Below are 21,172 nucleotides of genomic sequence, written 5' to 3'. Positions count from 1 at the left end.
GGTCTTAGGCGGCCCCTGTGAAAGGGTCGTTCGACCCCCGAAGGGGTCGCGACCCACAGGTTGAGAACCGCTGTTTTAAATGGTCCACCTCACTGTCAAAACAACTCCCCCAGGGAGCCGCGCTGGTCTGCACCCCAGAAAGTCCCCCTGCAGTTTGGCAGGCAGCGCACAGCTCAGCCTCAGGCCGGCAGTTAGCCACATGGGACCTGGACATTGTGTTTCGGGCCACGGGGCAGCCAGTTAGCTTCGACCGCGGTCAGGGGTGTTAGGAACGATGGCTGGTCGCCTGAGTTCTCACACGAAAATCCAAGCTGGTTCCTGCCTTCTCCTGTCTCCTCTCACCTGACGGCGACCCTGCGTTCCTTCAGCTCCTGCCAGCAGCCCTCATTCTGCCTGTGGGACAGCTTGCTTGACTCTGTGAAACCATTGTGTTCGATAACCACGGTATGAGGGGTCATCCTGTCCTGGGTGGCGGCCTCTCTGAAGTTCAGCAACACTGTCCCCGCGTCTGGCTCCGCCCCGTCCAGCCCTGGGGTGGCCATTCCTGACCGTCTGCCCTGCACACGGGGGCCGAGCGTCCTGCGCTTCCTGTCGCACAGCTCGCTCTGGCTGAAATCCACGCCTTACCATTTAGTCTCCTGTCAGACTCAGGACACAGAGATTGTTTTAAATCCATAAGAAAACTAAGGCACATAAGTCTAAGGAACTGACCCAGAGTCACAGCAACAGTGAGGAACGGGCCCAGCACTCCCTGCCTGCGCCGGTATGGGAAGCACCTTTGTAATGGGGAGCATTGACACCTAGAAGATGGTATCTGTGACCGAGGAAAGAAGTGGTTTCTCTTCATTTAGCTGCTCCTGGGTGGCAGAGCTGACACCGGCAGGCGCTAGGCCGGGGCCCCGTGTAAATGCTTGTATTGACACACCTGGTTTCAATCTGGCATTGCTGAGGACCAGCTGAAAGCCTCCCCTCTGACCCCAGCCTTTGCCAGTGACGTTGTGCCTGAAAAACTGGAACCTGATTTTAAAAATCTCCCCACATTGTATTCACAGAGTAAAACAAGCTGCCTATGAACAGCTCTGACACTAGATTTCCAAAATAAAAACCCAGTGGGGTGTAGGAGCCGAAGAGGCGACGTCTACAAAGATCTGAAGGTGCATTTTATTCGCCGGGAAAGAGCTGGTGCAGTGAATGGTCTGCACTTGCGTGTGGAGAATAGTCCTCCCGGCGCCCGCTGGGCAGGTCCCTCCGAAAGTGCGCCTTGCCTTTTCCTCTTTCTACGGCAGCGCTATCGTTCTACCTGCACAAAGAGCTTGGATTGCAGATGTGCTCTGACAATCCGTCCTCCTCAGTGGCCAGATGGAGCTGAGCCTGTGGGGCAGGCAGCAGTGGGGAGCACTTCCTCCATGCATTCGGCGGGGCCTGGAGGGCAGGCGCGGGGTACGCAGGGCCCACCCGTCATCTCAAGTGATCTGTGCACTGCTCAGCAAGACAGACAGGGACGGGTCCCTGAGGTGGTGACTCCCGTCAGTCCGTGGCCAGAGCCAGGCGCTTCCCAGCACCCCTGGGTCTGTCCTCTCGGATTCTGGGACTGTCACCGAGGAACTCGTCTCTGAAACATTTTTACTGTCAAAGAAGGAAAAAAATTGTCAACAATTTGCCATGTCAGGGTCTCGCATACTACAACATTTCCAAAAACTAAATTTCAGCCAAAATGTGTGTCTTTGAGGTCAGTTTTTCCCATGGGCACATAATTGTAGTTGACTCCTTACCTGCACATCCAGGCAAACGTCAGTTAAAAGATTCCTACAAAACATTCTAGATTATTTGTTTAAATCGGGAGGGGAACCTTTTTTTTATCAAGGGCCATTTGGATGTTTATATCATTCGCAGGCCATACAAAATTATCAACTTAAATATTAGCCTGCTCTATTTGGTCAAACATTTCATTAACTCACCCCGAAGGCTTTGGCAGGGCTAGGTCAAATGATTTTTCGGACCCTCGGGCTAGAGTTCCCCACCCCTGGTTTAAATGCTCACTAAACCAGCTTAAATCCTAGATCATTGGCTGTATTGTAAGAGCGCTGTAAGTCAGCGGTTGCCAACCGGTGGTCCGTGAGGTCTGAAAGGTTGGCGACCGCTGCTCTAAGTCATCCATCTGTATTCATTTTGATTTGATGTGGCTGCTATGGGTCTGAAATTCAGTGCTGTCAGCCCTGCAAGTGTCACCCCTCAGGCCTCTGGGGCCATCGGGATCTCCACTGTGGACAGGCCTGTGGTTCCCGGAGAGATGGGGTCACCCCAGTCTTGCAGCCCCTGGAGCGAGTCAGCTGAGAAGGCCCCAAGTGAAACCGGGCCAAGGCCTGGTACAGGGGCATCTCTCCGGCCCAGTGGGGCTCTTGTTATAATAAAACTATAAAAGCTGTGGGCTTCTGATGAGCAGCCACAGCCGTTTCCTACCCAGCTGGCCAGGGCGGCCTGGAAACCAGCGGGGGAGGGACGGGCAGGGCCTGCCTGGGGGAGCAGGGGAGGGCGGGGCACGGAAGCTCCACATTCAATTAGTGAGTCTGTAACCAAAAACCCATCCATCTTTGCTGGCAGGTGGCTGACTGCGTTTCTATTATTAGCTGACAGGTGATGTCACAAAACCTGTCATGGGTCCAACTAGGGAATCCTCAGTGGAAGATAAATGAGAAAGGGGCTCAGGTTATAAACAGCAGTGCCCTCTGGGTGACCTCTAGCCACTGCAGGCCTGGGACAGATCAGCTCTTCTTCCTTCTCCCCACCCTACTTCCCGAAACCCCAGCCAGAAGTAGGGCACCGGGTTCGTGCTGTGTAAATTATCTTCCCAGCCAGGAGTCTGGCTGTACAGTCTGAAGTGTGTGAATGCACTTAACCTTCAATAACCTTTCCATTGTTTACTTTCGAGTATACATTTGTAGCTTCTGGCAAAAGGTAGGGACATCCTAGAGAGCGAGCCAGCCTCTATTAATGGAGCTTCAAGAGGTTGCGTTCATTTTTTTTTACTGAAAGCAAAGGAAGAAACTCTGGCAAGAGAGAAGAATTTTCCCTTTTTTATGAGCTGTAAATGTGAATACTTGTAAATAAGGGTCATTCTGAAATCACAGCCTGTGAGCCATGTTTCCAAGGAAGCGTGCGGGCTGTGAGCAGCCCGGCCCTCCATGGAGAACGCCAGGCATTGCTCCTGCCAGCTCCTGTCTGCAGGGCTACCCTATGTGTTTATAAAGACTGCTTTTCCTCTCGTCACATTTTTAAATATGCATTTCTAGGGTTTCACCAAAATCTGGTTTATAAGCATGAGTTAGTAAGTTTGTATTTTTAAGATGTCCACATCTAAAAAGATACATTACAAGGAAGTCTTCCCGCGTCTCTGAGAACTTCCCAGAGTCACACTAGTCCTGGGCACAGAACACAGCCTGTTGGCTGTCACCAGTACTCACCCCCGACCAGGTGGGACCTGGACAGACCTGATCTTGCTGGGGATGGCCATGCTCACAGCTGGGCATGGCCCTGCTCCCACCTGGGCATGGCTGTGCTCACACCTGGGCATGGCTGTGCTCACACCTAGGGAAGGCCGTGCTCACACCTGGGTATGGCTGTACTCACACCTGGGCATGGCCGTGCTCACACCTGGGCATGGCTGTGCTCACACCTAGGGAAGGCTGTACTCACACCTGGGCATGGCCCTGCTCACATGGCTGGGGCTGGCTGAGGAGGAGTGATAGACCCGTCGCCTTTATAGCACTCTCGCTAGTGACCAGTTTAACTCTGTTTCCTCTAAAGTACAACGAGGATGGTGGTCGCTCATGAGCCCTGGGCACTGCACAGGAAAGGACCTGTAGATACAGCATGTGCCAGCAGCCAGGAACCCGCCGTGTGTTACAGTTCTGAAAGTGTTCATTGTAGACTGCACAGGGCAGAGATGCTTATCTTTTCTTGTCAGTTTGGTGCACGGGTGGAGCTCAGGGATGGAAAAGAGCCTGCAATAGAGTAAGCCCATTGTTTATTCAATAAGTGATTAGTAAATGAAACCAATATCTGTTGAACACCTAACATTCTCAGGACTGTGATCAATGATAAAGCAGGAGCTCTTAAAATATTGTTTTTCCTATAAGGTGAGGTTATATTTTCAAGACTGCTTGCTTAAATTTTTAAAAGATCTACTCAGTTCTAAGCTATTCCTATAATGTAATTATAGTTAAAGCCAAGCCTTATAAACTCCGATAATGACATTAATGAATTGCAACCCAGTGCTGTGTTGTGTAGTCACAAATCTGATTTCATAGCTCCAAAAATCACTGCTGATGACAGAGCATAGATACTTGTAGACATTTAGAAGGCATCGAAATACGAAAAAGGCCCGTTGTTATTTTGTGTCATTGCTTTTCAACTTAAACTTTCTTAAGTTAAAAAGTAAGACCAGAACTAATTTTTCTAATTTTTTTAAAACAGCACAATAGTCCATCAAATTGATATACCAAAATTTTCATCCCATTATTCCTTATTCTCAGACATTTAAATTATCTACATTATAAACAACACTGAAATAAACATTTTTCTGCCTAAAACTTCCTTTACATTAGATTATTTTCTTGGTATTATTACCCAGGAAAGTCATTACCTGGTCAAAAGTATAACTGTTTTATGGCTCACAAGTAAAGTATGTTTCCAGAGTTAAACTTTTCACTACAAATAATGTGTAAGGAAAAAAAAAATGTAATGGTGTATGGTCAAGGATATTAACTAGATTTACTATGGTGATCATTTTGCAATAGTTACAAATGTCAAAATTATTACATTGTGCTCCTAAAAATATTAAAATATGTCCATTATACCTCTATAAAAAATAGAAGAGTGACTAATTTTACTCAGGCCTGACCAGCAATGGGTATTGTTGTCTTTTTTTTTTTAATAACTAGCAAGGATGATCTTACTTTGATAACCTTGTTTTTTCCCCATTTTCTCTTGGCACCTACCACTGTCAGCTAATTCAGGATCCTTGCAAGGTCCACAGACCCCCCAGTCAACTGGCAGTAACTCGATGGCAGAAGTTCCAGGTGACCTGAAGCCACCTACTCCGGCCTCCACCCCTCATGGACAGATGACCCCAATGCAAGGTGGAAGGTATGTTAAAAACTGTGAGCATGCAGAATCAGACTTGCCTATCTTCATTTTCTGCAGCAAACCTCACAGAGGACACAGATGGTGTTCCCTAGTGCGTTGTTACATGTTGACTGCTACTAGTTTTAGTGGTAATTTATTTGGATGGTTTTCACATTTACTGATTTCAAGAGGAGCTTGTTTTCTGAATACGTGTTTGGAGGTCACGCTTCCTGCTCTGACATGAAGCTTTCATTCCTCCCGTCCGCTCAGAAGCAGTACAGTCAGTGTGCACGACCCATTCTCAGACGCGGGCGACTCATCGTTCCCAAAACGGAACTCCATGACTCCGAGCACCCCGTACCAGCAGGGCATGAGCATGCCTGACGTGATGGGCAGGGTGCCCTACGAGCCCAACAAGGACCCCTTTGGCGGAATGAGAAAAGGTAGGTGCAGAGGCGCCCCTGCATGGCGTGGTCGCAGAGCCTCCTCTCTGCCGTCCCACCACCATTCCCTCGTGCATTCGACAGCGTTCAGCCCCAGCTCCTGGTTACTGCGTTCTGGCCTTGGAGAAAGTACTTGGCATCTCTGTGCTTCGTTTCCTCACCTAGAAATTGGTATTACTAGGACCTGCATACAGGGTGCCATGAGTATGATGGGAGTAAGCACATACAGGCCACAGAAGAAGGACTGGCACAGGAAGCAAGCGTGCTCTGAATGCCACCAGGCGTGGGTGCGGTGGTGGGCACGGGGCCTGGGCTGGGCACGGGGCTGGGTGCTAGGAGGATGGTGCAGACCAGCACCAGCTCCTCATGGAAAAGCACATTAAACCACAAATTGTATTTTATTCGGTGTAACTTTCAGATTTATATGTTACTTAAAGCAAGACAATCTATACTTTTTCCTTTCAAGCTTCAGAGCTGCCTAATCCAAGTAAAGATTTTGCAGAACTTGCAATAAATCCATAAACTCGGATATTCAAAGGCTTTGTGAACGTTGGAGGTAGCTATTTTTCTTAGTGGTGTGCGATGTTAGAAAGAACATTTTGTTAGTGCTGTTGGTGGTGGTTTCACATTTTAGACTGAAAATGTGACCATAAGAACATGGAAAAATAATTAGTAGTTTTGGGAATCTGGCTTCAAAAGTTATTATGAACTTCCTACCGACATGCTGTTGGACCGCGAGATCGCACTTCTTTTGTTTCCGTGTGCCCACATTTCCTTTATTGTGGAGGGTGGGGAGGCAGCAGACTGCCCCGCCAGGCCCGGGGCAGCCAGAGAACCTGTTTTCATCGATTGTGGAAGCGACACCGCTGCTCGGGAGGAAGCGTACTTCAGCTCACGTGCTCCGCTGGTGGATTTAGTACCAAATTGAAGCAGATAAACAGAAAAGCCCTGGGAGACAGGCTTTCTCGCAGCCCTACCCCTGCCACAGTAACGTTCTGCATTCCTCCATATTCTGTCAGCGGACTTGGTGGCACTCTGATTTTTTTACTTCACTGCCGACACAAACCCAGCTCTTTGTCCTTGTTGCTTCTGTGGGGAGGCCCAAAGTACAGCCTAGTGCCCGTTTAACGCTCAACATGGAGATGGGGGAGTGCGTGGTGCTCACTCTCATGCCAAAGATGATGGTTATCAGTCGTTTTAGTATTTGCCTGTCAGATTGGGAGGGGGGGAAGGCCTCGTTACCGTTTTAACTTGGATTTCTTTAATTATTGGCGAGGCCACACATCTTTTTATGTATATTTATCAGCCATTTATTTTTCTTGTTCTGTGAATATCCATTTATGTGTTTTCCCATTTTTTCATTTGATTTTTTTCTTATTGGTTTTTAAGAACTCTTTCTATATAGGGAAATTAAGTTACTTAACTTTAGTCATCCCCCTTAATTTCTGTCCGCCTCTGTTTTTAAATCTATGAAATGGAAAATAACATCAAAACTGGTTCAACTGAGGGTTGATGGAGATCAAATAAGATAAAGAATGTGAAAGCCATTGCAAAGAATACCGGCCACCAGTTTTTGGCTTCCTTGTCTGCACCTCTGTGCCAGCCTGACAACTCTATCAGCTCACAACACTTTAATCAGCTTTTCGCCTCATGTAAGACAGAAGTAACCCTCATAGCATGAAGGAGGTGGTAGTACTGCGTATCAATTACGATTTGCATTAAAATGTGTAATTTGCCGACAGGCTGGTTTCTGGACTTGACCCAATTTCCTTCAGGCGCTGAGTGATGCTCATTTGTACATTTGACCTAATTGTCGCTCTACCCCCGATAGAAATAGTGCATCTCATCCATTCTGGAGCTATTAACTCCCTAGTGACTTCCTTTATCCTGCTTTTGGAGTGGGTCGGTGGGTGGGTGTCTGTGTCGAGGTTTTCACTTTCCCCATCAGGGTCGGGCACTAGCTCTGCAAGTATCTCATCTCTCTCTCTCCAGACCCATTTTATAGACAAGGAAGTCAACTCAGAAGTGTGCCAACTTGCCCGTTTTCAATGTTACCACACACTTGACAGCTTAAAGCAGCATAAACTGATGCCGGTCCCTGCGTGCTCAGCCCCGCTCGCTCACGCAGGCATCCGGTGTTAGGCAGGCGAGGTCTCTGCGGCTCGGCTCCCCTGGCTCGTGCAGGTGTCTGGCAGCACTCAGTCCCTTGCAGCTGGGGAATGAGGGGTCCTGTTGGCTGCCGTCTGAGGGTCTGGGCAGCTCCCAGAGGCTGCCGCCCGTTCTTATCCATGACCCTCTCCCCTGCAAGGCGGGTGCTTCTTCAGGACCAGCAGGGGGGCACCTCTGACTCATCTGTCTCCGGCCTTTAGAGGCGATTTAAAGGGCCCACCTGACAGTCTCTCCTCCGGTTACCCCCCTGTATTCAGGGGTCCTGCCCACACTCGGAGGGCCGTGCGGGGCCTGTACATGGGGTGGGGATCTGGGTCCATCTTAGGGTTCTGCCCACAGGGCCCACCTTGACTGTAGACCTTACGCTCTTTCATTCATATTGTTGGTCATATAAGGATAAGATATATCTGCCGAGTTAACAGTAACAAATGGCTAGACAGGGCCTTGGGCTTTGGGAATGCTGACTGTCGTCTGTTCTTCACCACGTCCCAGTGCCTGGAGGCAGCGAGCCCTTCATGTCGCAGGGCCCGATGCCCACGAGCAGCATGCAGGACATGTACAACCAGAGTCCGTCCGGGGCCATGTCCGGCCTGGGCATGGGGCAGCGGCAGCAGTTCCCCTACGGAGCCACCTACGACCGGAGGTGAGTGTCTCTCAGGCAAAGATGAAGCCGTTCACCGGAAACGGTGCTCCGAGCACACACTCCTGAGCCCTGGCGGCGATGGTCACAGTGTCCGTGTTCCTGCGGGTCCGGGCACAGCTCGGGTGTGTGTGTGTGTGTGTGTGTGTGTGTGTGTGTGTGTGTGTGTGTGTTGGCTGATGATCAGAAGGGAAACAGTTGTCCTGGGACATATATTCCTTTTGTTGTTAATCCTCACCAGAGGATATTTTTTCCATTGATTTTTAGAGAAAGTGGAAGGGAGGGAAGGAAAGAAAGGAGATAGAAACATTGATTATATTAATCATTTGCTTCCTGCATATGCCCCAACTGGGGCCAGGAATCAAACCCAGGACCCCTTGGTGCACAGGCCAAGGCTCTAACCATTGAGTAACACTGGTCAGGGCATGGGACATATATTCTTAAAGGAACCAAAGCAAATATAGGAAGAAAGCTGTGTAGCCTAGGTGTAGACGTCATTTTGGTTCTACCGCATTAGAGAGAGGGGCTTACTTCATTGCTGAGTTTTCTATAAAGTTACTTGCTCAGCGTAAATTTTATCTATGTCAGTTATATTTTTTTCTCCTAACTATAAGCTTCCTTCTAGATATCAATGTTGTTAGCAAAAATTCCCGTGTCTGTTTTACATGTGATAGTCTGAAAGTTCATTCATTTTCTGTCTTATTCACTGACCAGTTCAGGAATATATTCAGTTTAATTATTCTATTTCTTACAAGATCAATATACTAACTAAACCAGTTAATTTTTTTAAATTTCATATTTATTGGGGGGTTTTTAAACATTCTATTTTATGGTATTTGTAATTTCTCAGTATATTAGCTGAAAAAATAAATGTATTGCTCATTCCCATTTTAAGATTTAATAGTAATACATTTAAATAATTCCTGTTATTCTTTTCTATAGCCTTTTATGATTATAGGACTTTGAAATTTTGAGCACTAACATCCATACAGTTACTAGCTAACTCAGTATCATTTGCATTAATTTTGATGTATACCTTTAAAAATGAACATTTTTTTAAAAAACATATTTTATTGATTTTTTACAGAGAGGAAGGGAGAGAGATAGTCAGAAACATCGATGAGAGAGAAACATCGATCAGCTGCCTCCTGCACATCTCCTACTGGGGATATGCCCGCAACCCAGGTACATGCCCTTGACCAGAATCGAACCTGGGACCCTTCAGTCCGCAGGCCGACGCTCTATCCACTGAGCCAAACCGGTTTCGGCAAAAAAAATGAACATTTCTTATTCATAACGAGAAAGGGAGAAGTAGAACTAGTTTCCATTATTGGATGTCCATGTCCAGGTCCTCTGCTTGGACTCTTCGACTCTGTGCTGTTTCTTCCTTTCGTGAATACCCACAGCACAACCCTGTATGGCACTCCCAGGGCGTCAGTGGGTGGGCGGGGCCTTGACTCAAAAGCAGAGGGTGCTGCCCCGCCAGCTGGAACTGACTCCTCACACCTACTGCCCAGGGGATTGGCAGCGGTCCCAGAATGGGTGTTCCCATCCTTCTGCTAAGAGTTCGTCTGCAGCTGCTCGGACTGCCTCTGCTGGAAGGTGTGCAAGTGAGGGGAAGAAAAGCTGTTGAGTATAGCGTTTCAGGAAATAGACTGTTCCTTTCTCCCGTGGCCTGAGGTCCTTTGTGAAGGAAGTTTTCTTTGAATGCATCATTCCAGGCATGAACCCTACGGGCAGCAGTACCCGGGCCAAGGCCCACCCTCAGGACAGCCGCCGTATGGAGGACACCAGCCGGGCCTGTACCCGCAGCAGCCGGTGAGTGGTGAGTGGGCGTGCCTGGTGCCCTCTGGTTCAGACGCAGACTCCTGGCACTGCGGAGAGTTCCAGCAAGTATGGTATAACCAAATGATTAGCATTTGTTGAGCAATCACAATGTTACTTGTTTGTGCGAGAACATCGTCTCAGATTTGGAAGCCAGCAAATTAAAAACAGCTCTTGGTGTAGGGTATCCCAGACAAGTATGTGCTATAAGAAGTTAAGGACATGCGCCCGGGTAAACAGTAACAAGCCCAGCTTAAGTATGTTTTAAATGTCTGTGTGTACTGTCCAATCCAACGCCATTTTAGACCAGAAATATGTGGATATATTTTAAAGAGGACGTAGGAAAAAACAACTAAAAATTACCTACTAAGTGAAAGTAGTTGGCTTTTAAAGAGCAACTATTAACTGACTGCATTTGACGGTTGGATAGGTTGTGCTGGTCCAAGCAGCCCTGCAGCCCAGAGGCTGGCTGTGCGGGACCAGCTCGCCGACACTGCGGGTGCAGAGGACGGCCGTCGGGCTAGGCTTTCACACAGGAAGGCAACTTCCACACACTCCAAGGCCTAAGACCGCGTGTCAAGTAGAGGGGGTCAAACATGTATTTAATTTTACCGGCGCGTGCACCTACAGTGGGCTGTGTTATTAAACCAACTGATCCTAGCGGTTTTCCAATGAGGTGAAAGTTCAGTTCCCATGTCAGCATCTCACTCACTCCATCAGGAGACACCCCCCGACCAGGAGCTGAGGAACCGGCTGCGCCCAGCCTGTCCTCAGGCTAGGCAGTCTGACCTGGACAAGCTGGACGTTGGGGTGCGGGCCATGGAGTGTGGGTGTCAGGGTAGCACAGGCCCAGTCTGAGGAGCCAGATCCTTTGGGGAGGCTGTTCTGGAGTTAGGCCTAAGGAATTGTTGAACCCAGAATGCCCTCGGAATATCCTTCTACCTGCTGGGTCCCCTCAGCCTCACTCCAGGCCCTGATCCCACAGACAACACCAAGCAATGCAATAAACAGGAGGTCCGTGGGTGCTGGCATGGGTGGGGGGGGGGTGCAACACTGAAATGAGGCGTAAAGCATTAGTCCTTCGTTCCGCCCGCTTCCCATGTCCCCTTCGGAGTGAACACCGCCAGGCGATAACTTGCGTAAGGGGAGTGTGTGGTCATCCCCGGAAAAGCAGTGAGTGCGATCTGCCTTTGTGTGAATTTCAGAACTACAAGCGCCACATGGACGGCATGTACGGGCCTCCCGCCAAGCGCCACGAGGGGGACATGTACAACGTGCAGTTCGGCAGCCAGCAGCCCGAGATGTACAACCAGTACGGCAGCTCCTACTCCGGGCCCGAGCGCCGGCCCCTGCAGGGCCAGTACGCCTACCCCTACGGCAGAGAGAGGGTGCAGGGCCCGGGGCAGATGCCCCCACACGGCCTCCCCCCGCAAATGATGGGCGGCCCCCTGCAGCCGGCCTCCGGGGAAGGGCCGCAGCAGAGCCTGTGGGCGGCTCGGAATGATATGCCTTACCCCTACCAGGGCAGGCAGGGCCCCGGCGGCCCCGCCCAGGCCCCCCCCTACCCAGGCATGAGCCGCACGGATGACATGATGGTCCCTGATCAGAGGATAAATCACGAGAGCCAGTGGCCTTCTCACGTCAGCCAGCGTCAGCCTTACATGTCCTCGTCGGCCTCCATGCAGCCCATCACGCGCCCGCCTCAGTCGTCCTACCAGACGCCGCCGTCACTGCCAAACCACATCTCCCGAGCGCCCAGCCCCGCCGCCTTCCCGCGCGCCCTGGAGAGCCGCATGTCCCCCAGCAAGTCCCCTTTCCTGCCCTCCATGAAGATGCAGAAGGTCATGCCCACCGTCCCCGCGCCCCAGGTCACGGGGCCGCCCCCCCAGCCGCCCCCGATCAGAAGGGAGATCACCTTCCCTCCCGGCTCCGTGGAGGCATCCCAGCCGGTCTTGAAACAGAGGCGGAAGATTACCTCGAAGGACATCGGTAAGCACCCAGCTCTGCCCCCCCAAGGGAAGCCCTGTGTGGCCAGAATTTACATTTTAGTTCAGAAATTCTTGCTGTTGATCTCAAAGGAGTGAACCGCCCATGAGTACACACTGCCATGTTTCTGAGAGGAGCAGTGGTGGTAATAACTCACTTATCTGAAGTGAGCAGCAGTCCCAGGGGAAAGCCTGGTCACGGTGTTTTCCGTGGGAGTGGTGTTGGGAGAGGGGGCTGAGGGGGGAGGCCTCCGGGGAGCCAGGGGGTCCCCAGTGGCTGTGGACTAGCTTCTGGCCGAAAGATCTGACCTAAAGCAAGCACTTTCTTTCTGCACCACGTGCTTAGAACAGCTGTGGGGCTGGAAGGCAGAGGTGGGCAGTGGGTTTCCCTGGGAGAGGGGAAGCCTGAACGTGATATGTGGGCAGATAGGGATTGTGACCTGCGGTCCGTGTAACGGGAGGGCACTGGTCCACCCGGCCAGGGGGCTGCTGGGGGCCTTCTGAACATGAAGGAGACATCCCATTCTGGGAGTACACACAGTTTCTCTGCATTAGTTTTTAAGCACTTTCAGTACAGCAAAGGGAATTAAAGATCTTGATTATACTAAGATTCTTTTCAAAAATCTCAAAATCACTTGACATGAAATCATATTCAGTGATTAGAAAAATGTTAAAGATGTTTCCACTCATTGGACTGTAAGGACCTGTAGAGAAAGGGGTGCAGGAGAGTAGCAAGAGATAGAGATACAGACTCAGAGCACCATTTTCATATGGGAATAGATGTAAAAATATGCACACGTATTTGTGTTTATGTGTGTGTACACGTTTAAATAAATATTTAAATTTATACAAAGTTTCTTAGTACATGTTATACCAGTATTTGTCTGTAGTCTAGAGAAATTTATGTTCCTCATTTTAAAAAGGAAGCTTGCTTTTTCTATGATAAAAGTAATATGTGCCTATCTTAGAAAAATTGAAAAGTAGATGAAATTAAAATAAAGGTGGAAACCCACAGTCCCCTCCCGACATGAGGCTGTGGCTGTGGTGAGTTCTGGCTGGGCAGGTCCACTCACACCATGTGCCCTCCCAGGTTCCTGAGATGGCCCCCCTGAAACTGGCAGATGATGGCCTCTGTTCCTAGCCCAGCTATGGCAAAGCCTGCACGCGTTTTATCACATGGCTCTGTCTTCCTCAGTGACGGGAATGGACAGGACTAAAGTGCAGCTCTCTCTGTCCCATCCCCCGGCTCAGGCTCAGCTCCTGAAAAATCCAGACCATCAGAGCCCTGGGGTTGTCCACAGCGTGCCCTGAGGGCCAGAGCTGAGAAACAGAGGTCGGCATGGGAAAGCCAGGACTTTGTATTTGGGATTGAAGTTTGGCTTATACTCTGCATACTCGCCAGCCTTCCAAAGACCCCAAGCTGAGGCATTTGTGAATGGAGCAGGCAGCAAGCACAAGTAGCGTTGTTTGGTTTGACTCGGTTATTGAAACGGATGCATCTGTTAGGGGGTAAAGGGAAAAAGCGGGGCTGTGCTGAACCACAGCCTCCTGGAGAAGCATGTGGGCTCCTGTTCAACCAGCAAAGCAAAAGGCCTTCCAGACCAAAGCGTCTTAGTACAGCCATCACCTCGCTTCAAATCTGGAAGTGATCGTGTCTATCCCTCAGGACAGTTCGTTAAAGCCAGTCCTTACCACCATTCCTTTTCTCTGACTCTTGGTTATTTTCTGTTCTCTCGTGCACGGCGTTACTATTCATCACACCCTGTTCTTTCCCCACTTTTAGTTACCCCGGAGGCCTGGCGTGTGATGATGTCCCTGAAGTCCGGTCTCTTGGCTGAAAGCACTTGGGCTTTGGACACTATAAACATCCTCCTGTATGATGACAGCACTGTCGCTACGTTCAATCTCTCCCAGGTGAGCCAGCACCAGTGGAGCCGAGGACCGAAGCAGCGCACGAGAACCAAGGGGTGCTTAATGCTTCACTAATGCTGGCGCTCAGCGTCTGGCCCTCTTTATCACCAACATCAATCAATGTGTGGTTGCCCGAGAATTCAGTGCAGAATGACAATTCACTTCAGCCTTTATATAAATTTACACATACCTATGTCTCATAAGAACACCATGACCGTGTATGTGCGTGCATGCCTGTGTGCGTGTGTGTATGGAATGGATGATAGTAAAACTAATTTGCTGTTTAGAATGAATATTAGCAGCCCGAGGTGAATTAACTCAGATGCCACATAAAGTTATGTCCGTAGTCGGTGATGGAAATTGAGTGGGTTGCAATGGAGTGTTATTCTTTCCAATGGGACCTCACCCTTCTCTTAACTAAAAAGTTTTTCAAAAAGGAAAATTAAAGAGAAATTTTATATTTAGAAGATACATAGTATACTGTTGACACTTGAATAGCGCAGGGGTTACAGGTACCCCCACACAATCAAAAAGCTGCATATAACTTGGACTCCCCAGATACATACGTTGTTCCTTAGTTTCCAGGGGGGCTGGATTCCAGGACACCGAACCCCCATGAATATCGAAGTCCGCGGATGCCCAAGTCCCTATATAAACAGTGTAGATCAACGCATACAGCCAGCCCTCCACGCCACAGACTACACAAGTAGAGAAGACAGTTTCATGAGTCCGCTTGTGCCCACCCAGCTGAAAGAGTCAGGAACTCCCGGCCATGCCCTCTTGGTGTGCTCCTGTCTCCGCCCCTCCAGGTTGCTGCCGCCCTTAAAGCCAGGAGAGAGCTGACAGCCCTCCTCTGCCGGCGCTAGGTTTAGAGTAGATTCCAGCAGAACAGCTCACAGAGCAGGGAGCCGAGGGTTAGGAGAAACGCCCAAGGGTCCCCTCGCTGTGGACTTTTAAAGAAATCTTCAGAAACAAACATGAGGAAGGGGCATTTTCCCTGCTGTGTGTGAACAACTGCTTTTGGTGAAAAGGCCCAAACACCTAGTTCCTTGCTTCCATTGAAATAGGACCAGAGCCTCCCTCTCTTCTCATTTAAGTGTTCATGTAGCCCTGAAAGGCAGTTTCTCAGGTGTTAGGAAGTGTGTGAATAAGGTCATAAACATTACATGAAGTTCCTTTCAACTGAAAATAAGAATTAAAACACTGCGCCTCTGCCGGAGTGACGCACTGTGTCCTGTGGGCGGTGAGCTGCTGTGGGACCGCCTTTCCGGCAGGTCCGCCCCGCTTCCCTGTCCTTGCCGGGAAAGGAGGTCTGGCTGGGGGGGGGGGGGGGGGGGGAGCGGGGGACACCCACGCCTGCGCTGGGGAAACCCTGCCTGTGCCCTGAAGGCCGTGCTTTCTGCTTGCTCCCCGACTCCCCTCACGTGATAACCACGCTCCGCGCCGAAGCTGGCAGCGCTAGGACAGTGGCTGCCTTCCGCACTTTCCACTGAAGAGCCCTTTCTTACTTCCTGGTGCTTTAACCCCAAGGTGCCAGTGGCACTCTGCGGGAGGGGAGCTGAGCGCGCTAATTGGGGAGGATGTTGCTTTCCTTGGTACAGACATGTGCTTAAAAGAAACAAAACTGGTCCTCGTGGCTTTGTCTTCAGCTGGAGCCTCGAATAGCTGGAAGGTAAAACTGCCTTCAAGGAAACATTCTAATCCACTTATCGGGGACTCAATTGATTTGCTTTTAATTTCCTGTTATGGGCTACCACGTTGCTAAAAGTACCTCTTGCAAAGAGTAAATCGGCCTGACCTGTGGCACCTGAGACAAAAATAACCATCTAGTTCGATGACGACAGTGAAAACCCAGGCAGGCAGAGTCTCGGATAAAATAATAGGAAAGAGGCTCACTTCCCTGCTCTTATGGTAATGAATGCATTGTGTTGGGGGGGGGGGGGGTAGTAATCTTAGAAAAATGAAATAAACAGGTAAGTTTTCATGTCGGTAGTGCAGGAAAGTAAACAGGACATAAGAAACAGGGCAGATACCGGTTTGGTTAATAACAGAACTTCAGGAAGACAGTAGTGATGGGTCAGTAGTTTGGGCCTAGCCAGGCACGCAGTGGGCCCTGGGAGAGTCCCCCCAGACGGTTGCTAGCTGTCAGGGCTTACCGGGGTGGCAGGCCTGGCCGGTGCCCTGACACTAAGCCTGTCCTTGGTCTCTTTCTCCTCTGCAGTTGTCCGGATTTCTGGAACTTTTAGTCGAGTACTTTAGGAAATGCCTGATTGACATTTTTGGAATTCTTATGGAATATGAAGTGGGAGACCCCAGCCAAAAAGCACTTGACCACAACGCAGTGAAGAAAGATGAGGGCCAGGCCTGGGCCGACGAGTGTGGGCGAGAGGAGGACGCTGCGGAATGCATGGAGGACGAGGAGGACGAGGAGGAGGAGGCAGAGGAGGAAGACGGTGCAAAGGCCGAGGCCGAGGCCGAGGAGAAGGGCAGCGCGGCCTTGAGCCCCTCCGACGCCGCGGCCGAGCCAAAGGAGAAGCCCAGGCAAGCCAGCAAGTTCGACAAGCTGCCCATCAAGATCGTCAAAAAGAACAAGCTGTTCGTGGTCGACCGCTCCGACCGGCTGGGCCGCGTGCAGGAGTTCAGCAGCGGGCTCCTGCACTGGCAGCTGGGCGGCGGGGACACCACGGAGCACATCCAGACGCACTTCGAGAGCAAGATGGAGATCCCTCCGCGCAGGCGGCCGCCGCCCGCCCCGGGCGCCGGGGGCCCCAAGAAGGAGCTGGAGGGAAAGGGGGAGCTGGAGGAGCAGCCGGAGAAAAGCATCATCGCGACCATCGACGACGTCCTGTCCGCGCGGCCGGGGGCGCTGCCGGAGGACGCCAACCCCGGGGCCCAGCCGGACAGCGGCAAGTTCCCCTTCGGCATCCACCAGGCCCGGAGCCACCGCAACATCAAGCTGCTGGAGGACGAGCCGCGCAGCCGCGACGAGACGCCGCTCTGCACCGTGGCGCACTGGCAGGACTCCCTGGCCAAGCGCTGCATCTGCGTGTCCAACATCGTCCGCAGCCTGTCCTTCGTGCCTGGCAACGACGCCGAGATGTCCAAACACCCGGGCCTGGTGCTGATCCTGGGCAAGCTCATCCTCCTGCACCACGAGCACCCGGAGCGGAAGCGGGCGCCGCAGACCTACGAGAAGGAGGAGGACGAGGACAAGGGGGTGGCCTGCAGCAAAGACGAGTGGTGGTGGGACTGCCTCGAGGTCTTACGGGATAACACGCTGGTCACGTTGGCCAACATTTCCGGGCAGCTGGACTTGTCTGCGTACACGGAGAGCATCTGCTTGCCGATCCTGGACGGCTTGCTGCACTGGATGGTGTGCCCCTCCGCGGAGGCGCAAGACCCCTTCCCCACGGTGGGACCCAACTCCGTGCTGTCGCCGCAGAGACTCGTGCTGGAGACGCTCTGTAAACTCAGCATCCAGGACAATAACGTGGACCTGATCCTGGCCACGCCGCCGTTTAGCCGGCAGGAGAAATTCTATGCGACGTTAGTTAGGTACGTGGGCGACCGCAAAAACCCGGTCTGTCGAGAAATGTCCATGGCGCTCTTATCGAACCTGGCCCAAGGGGACACGCTGGCCGCGAGGGCGATAGCTGTGCAGAAGGGAAGCATCGGGAACTTGATAAGCTTCCTGGAGGATGGGGTGACGATGGCCCAGTACCAGCAGAGCCAGCACAGCCTCATGCACATGCAGCCCCCGCCGCTGGAGCCGCCCAGCGTGGACATGATGTGCCGCGCGGCCAAGGCGCTGCTGGCCATGGCCCGCGTGGACGAGAACCGCTCCGAGTTCCTGCTGCACGAGGGCCGGCTGCTGGACATCTCCATCTCGGCCGTGCTGAACTCTCTGGTGGCGTCCGTCATCTGTGACGTTCTGTTTCAGATCGGGCAGTTATGACCCCGGTGAGGAGGCCGCGCGTGTGAGTGACGACTGAGGTCCCGGACCCCGGCTGTTTTCTGTTCTGTTTCTCCAGCGTAGGAAGAAGGAAAAGAAAACGTGTGCTCCTCTGCCCCGTTCATATTTACCGATTGGGAATTAAAGAGAATTAATTCGAACAGTTATGAAAGTAATATTTGCTGTCTGTGTGTATAAGTACATCTGTTGGGTTTTTTAATTTTTTTTTTAACCAAAGTTGCTGTCCAGTGTATTCAGAGGTCACTTTTTGTTTTTCACAGATTTTCTTTTTGATGTTCTTTCTTTTCCATGTTGTATTACAGTTTTTGGGAAGCAAATTGACTTTAAAGAAAAAAGTTGTGGCAAAAGATGCTCAGATGGGAAAATTTCACCACACTGAGGCAAAAAGGTGAAAACCCATCCCTATCCCAGGCGTGTTACCCTTCAGATAATGAAATAAAGCTGTCCCATCGCCCAAAGCTCTGTGCAATAGAAACTGCTAGAAGGGTAGGTCTCGGGGCTCAAGGAGGTGTGTCAGTCAGTAGTCAGACTAGCGAACGATGCTGGTTTCTCCACAGGAAAATGGTTACCTTAGGCTAGGAGCAATACGAATGGGTTTTTTTAAGTTAAAGTTGAAAATACGTACCTGACAACGATCAACGGAAATTGCTTCCTCACCACTACGTCATGTCTGCTGTCTGTCTTTGACCTTCCACATGACAGTTCTTCACAATTCCTTTAATCATTTTTTAAATATTTTTTTTACTGCCTATGGGCTGTGATGTATATAGAAGTTGTACATTAAACATACCCTCATTTTTTTTTCTTTTTTTTTTCTTTTTTTTTTTTTAGTACAAAGTTTTTAGTTTCTTTTTCATGATGTGGTAACTACAAAGTGATGGTAGATTTTAAATAATTTTTATTTTTATTTTATATATTTTTTCATTAGGGCCATATCTCCAAAAAAAAGAGAAAAAATACAAAAACAAAAACAAAAAAAAAAGAGGGTAATGTACAAGTTTCTGTATGTATAAAGTCATGCTCTATTTCGGGAGCGCAGCTGATCACCATTTGCTTCATGAATCAAGGTGTGGAAATGGTTGCGTACGGATTGATTTAGAAAATGGTCACCAGTACAGACACAAAAGAGAAAAATACAACTAAAAGGAAGAAATACAACTTCAAAGATTTTTCAGTGACGAGAATCCACATTTGTATTTCAAGATAATGTAGTTTAAAAAAAAAAAGAGAAAAAAATCTTGATGTAAATTCCTCCTTTTCCTCTGGCTTAATGAATATCATTTATTCAGTATAAAATCTTTATATGTTCCACATGTTAAGAATAAATGTACATTAAATCTTGTTAAGCACTGTGATGGGTGTTCTTGAATACTGTTCTAGTTTCCTTGACGTGGTTTCCTAGTAACCCAGTCATTTATAAGAGATAGGGGAATACAGCCGTGTACTAACCAAGTCACTCGTCACCAAACCGTGAGGTCGGAAGGGACCCTTAGGGGTTACCGACGAGAGGGGAGCAACAGTTTGACTTTCTCAAATTATTTAGCTGATTAGCCTTTGTTTGAAGCAATCAACTCTAACGCCATGGAGGTCTGAGACTTTTCAGTGTACATGGGAGGTGGCTGCTGGCCCGTGAGGCGAGGCCTCGAGAGCTCTCCGGCCTGAGTGAAACTGCCTTTGACTAACCCGTCTTAATTTTAACCAGAGTTCAATCTAGTCCGTGTTTTTTTCTGTGTGCCTCGGAGTTATTTTGCATTTAGTTTACTCCACCGTGTATAATATTTATATTGTGCAATGTTAAAGAGAATATGTTCTATTGTATGTGGTGTACATAGTGCAAAGTGATTATTTCTATTTCAGGGCATATTAATATTCTCATATTCCTTCCTACCTGGTGCACAGTAGCTTTTTAATACCAGTCGTTTCTAATTTAAACGTTTCCTTCCTGGGTCATTGACTGTTACTGTGTCGCAATCACCCTCTGAAACTGCTGCAGGATGGAGCTGTCAGTGGGCACCCTCTTAAGTCTACCTCTTCACACACCCTCCCGGCACCGCATACCAAACTCCGAGTCCTCCGCCAGGCCTGTGGTCCGGGCGCCCGTTACCATGGTCACCCTGGGAAGAGTTAGGCAAGAGCTCACAGTTCTAATCCGAGCGAGCCGTGACTCTCGAGTGTCACAAGAAAAATTTTCCTGCAAGCAGCCTCATCCATCAGCGCCCACATCACTTAGTCTTCTTACATAGCAATCAGCCAAATGTGTGGTGAATTAAAAACCCATTTATAATCTACTTGAAACACATCTGCTTGCTAAGAACCGATTTTAGAGCTCCAAGCTTCAAATACAGAGATTTGTAAGAGGGGATTCAATATTATTAGAACTTCTCTCTTATAGAGTATGAATAAAAGGTGTATACAAACCTCGAAGTCTAGTATCCCAATCATTTGTCCATCAAAAGAGTAAAATCATTACAGAAGACTTGTTGTCATGGTTGAGTTGTACTCAGTACCTCGAGTCCGACCATGGAGCGACACGTGTCTGCGCACTGACATGACCGTGGCCTCTAGAGTAATCCAGGAAGGCTAGCACCCTTCCTACATTCTCGCCCCAGGCTCAAGACGACCAGCCCGTGGAGGACTCGGCCTGCCTGAGGTCATCTTGCCTACAAACTGAGTTACTCTTTGTCCTAAAGATTAGTTGTCATTCTTTTCCTATGAGGCTTTTCAGAAATTCACAGGATGCCCATATTTTAAATGTGTACAAAAAAAAAAAAAAGATAAAAATAAAGGTGCAAAGAAAGTTTAGTATTTTGGAATGGTGCCATAAAGTTGAGTCTGTTGATATTGGAGTGAGTTTTTTTTAATGTCACATAAAAGCTATTATTGGGTGGCATGTTCTCAAAAAACAACTCAAATGTTTTGTCTGAAGTTGAGAATGACACAGAGTCAGTTTTTATTGGTGAATGTGGCCTATTCAAAAATTAGGTAAGCTTTTTTTTAGAAGTTAGAACAGAATGACTTTCTTAAAGGGGGGGATGAGCAGCTTGAAGATACAATGTAAGCTACTAACTGCTTTTTTTTTCTGCTTCTTTTATGAAAAGAAGGT

General features: G+C 49.4%; 1 protein-coding gene across 7 annotated transcripts in view; it reads left to right on the top strand.

The window, feature by feature from the left end:
* The window catches only part of ARID1B (AT-rich interaction domain 1B), a 400,125-nt gene extending 380,701 nt beyond the window's left edge, over window positions 1–19,424 (top strand). For 6 of the 7 annotated variants that reach the window (XM_059699964.1, XM_059699960.1, XM_059699962.1 and 3 more), the window contains 7 exons: window positions 5,007–5,145; window positions 5,395–5,567; window positions 8,229–8,379; window positions 10,098–10,194; window positions 11,406–12,189; window positions 13,969–14,099; window positions 16,318–19,424. In XM_059699964.1, coding sequence (XP_059555947.1) covers window positions 5,007–5,145; window positions 5,395–5,567; window positions 8,229–8,379; window positions 10,098–10,194; window positions 11,406–12,189; window positions 13,969–14,099; window positions 16,318–18,051 — 3,209 coding nt within the window. In that variant the 3' untranslated portion in view covers window positions 18,052–19,424. The remainder of the gene's footprint in view (window positions 1–5,006; window positions 5,146–5,394; window positions 5,568–8,228; window positions 8,380–10,097; window positions 10,195–11,405; window positions 12,190–13,968; window positions 14,100–16,317) is intronic. The other variant, XM_059699957.1, reaches the window with a different exon arrangement.
* Window positions 19,425–21,172: the final 1,748 nt, after the last annotated feature.

Source organism: Myotis daubentonii, chromosome 6, assembly GCF_963259705.1.
Source record: "Myotis daubentonii chromosome 6, mMyoDau2.1, whole genome shotgun sequence".
NCBI lineage: Eukaryota > Metazoa > Chordata > Mammalia > Chiroptera > Vespertilionidae > Myotis > Myotis daubentonii.
The sequence above is the reverse complement of the archived record's forward strand: the minus strand, read 5'-3'. Positions and strand labels throughout refer to the sequence as shown.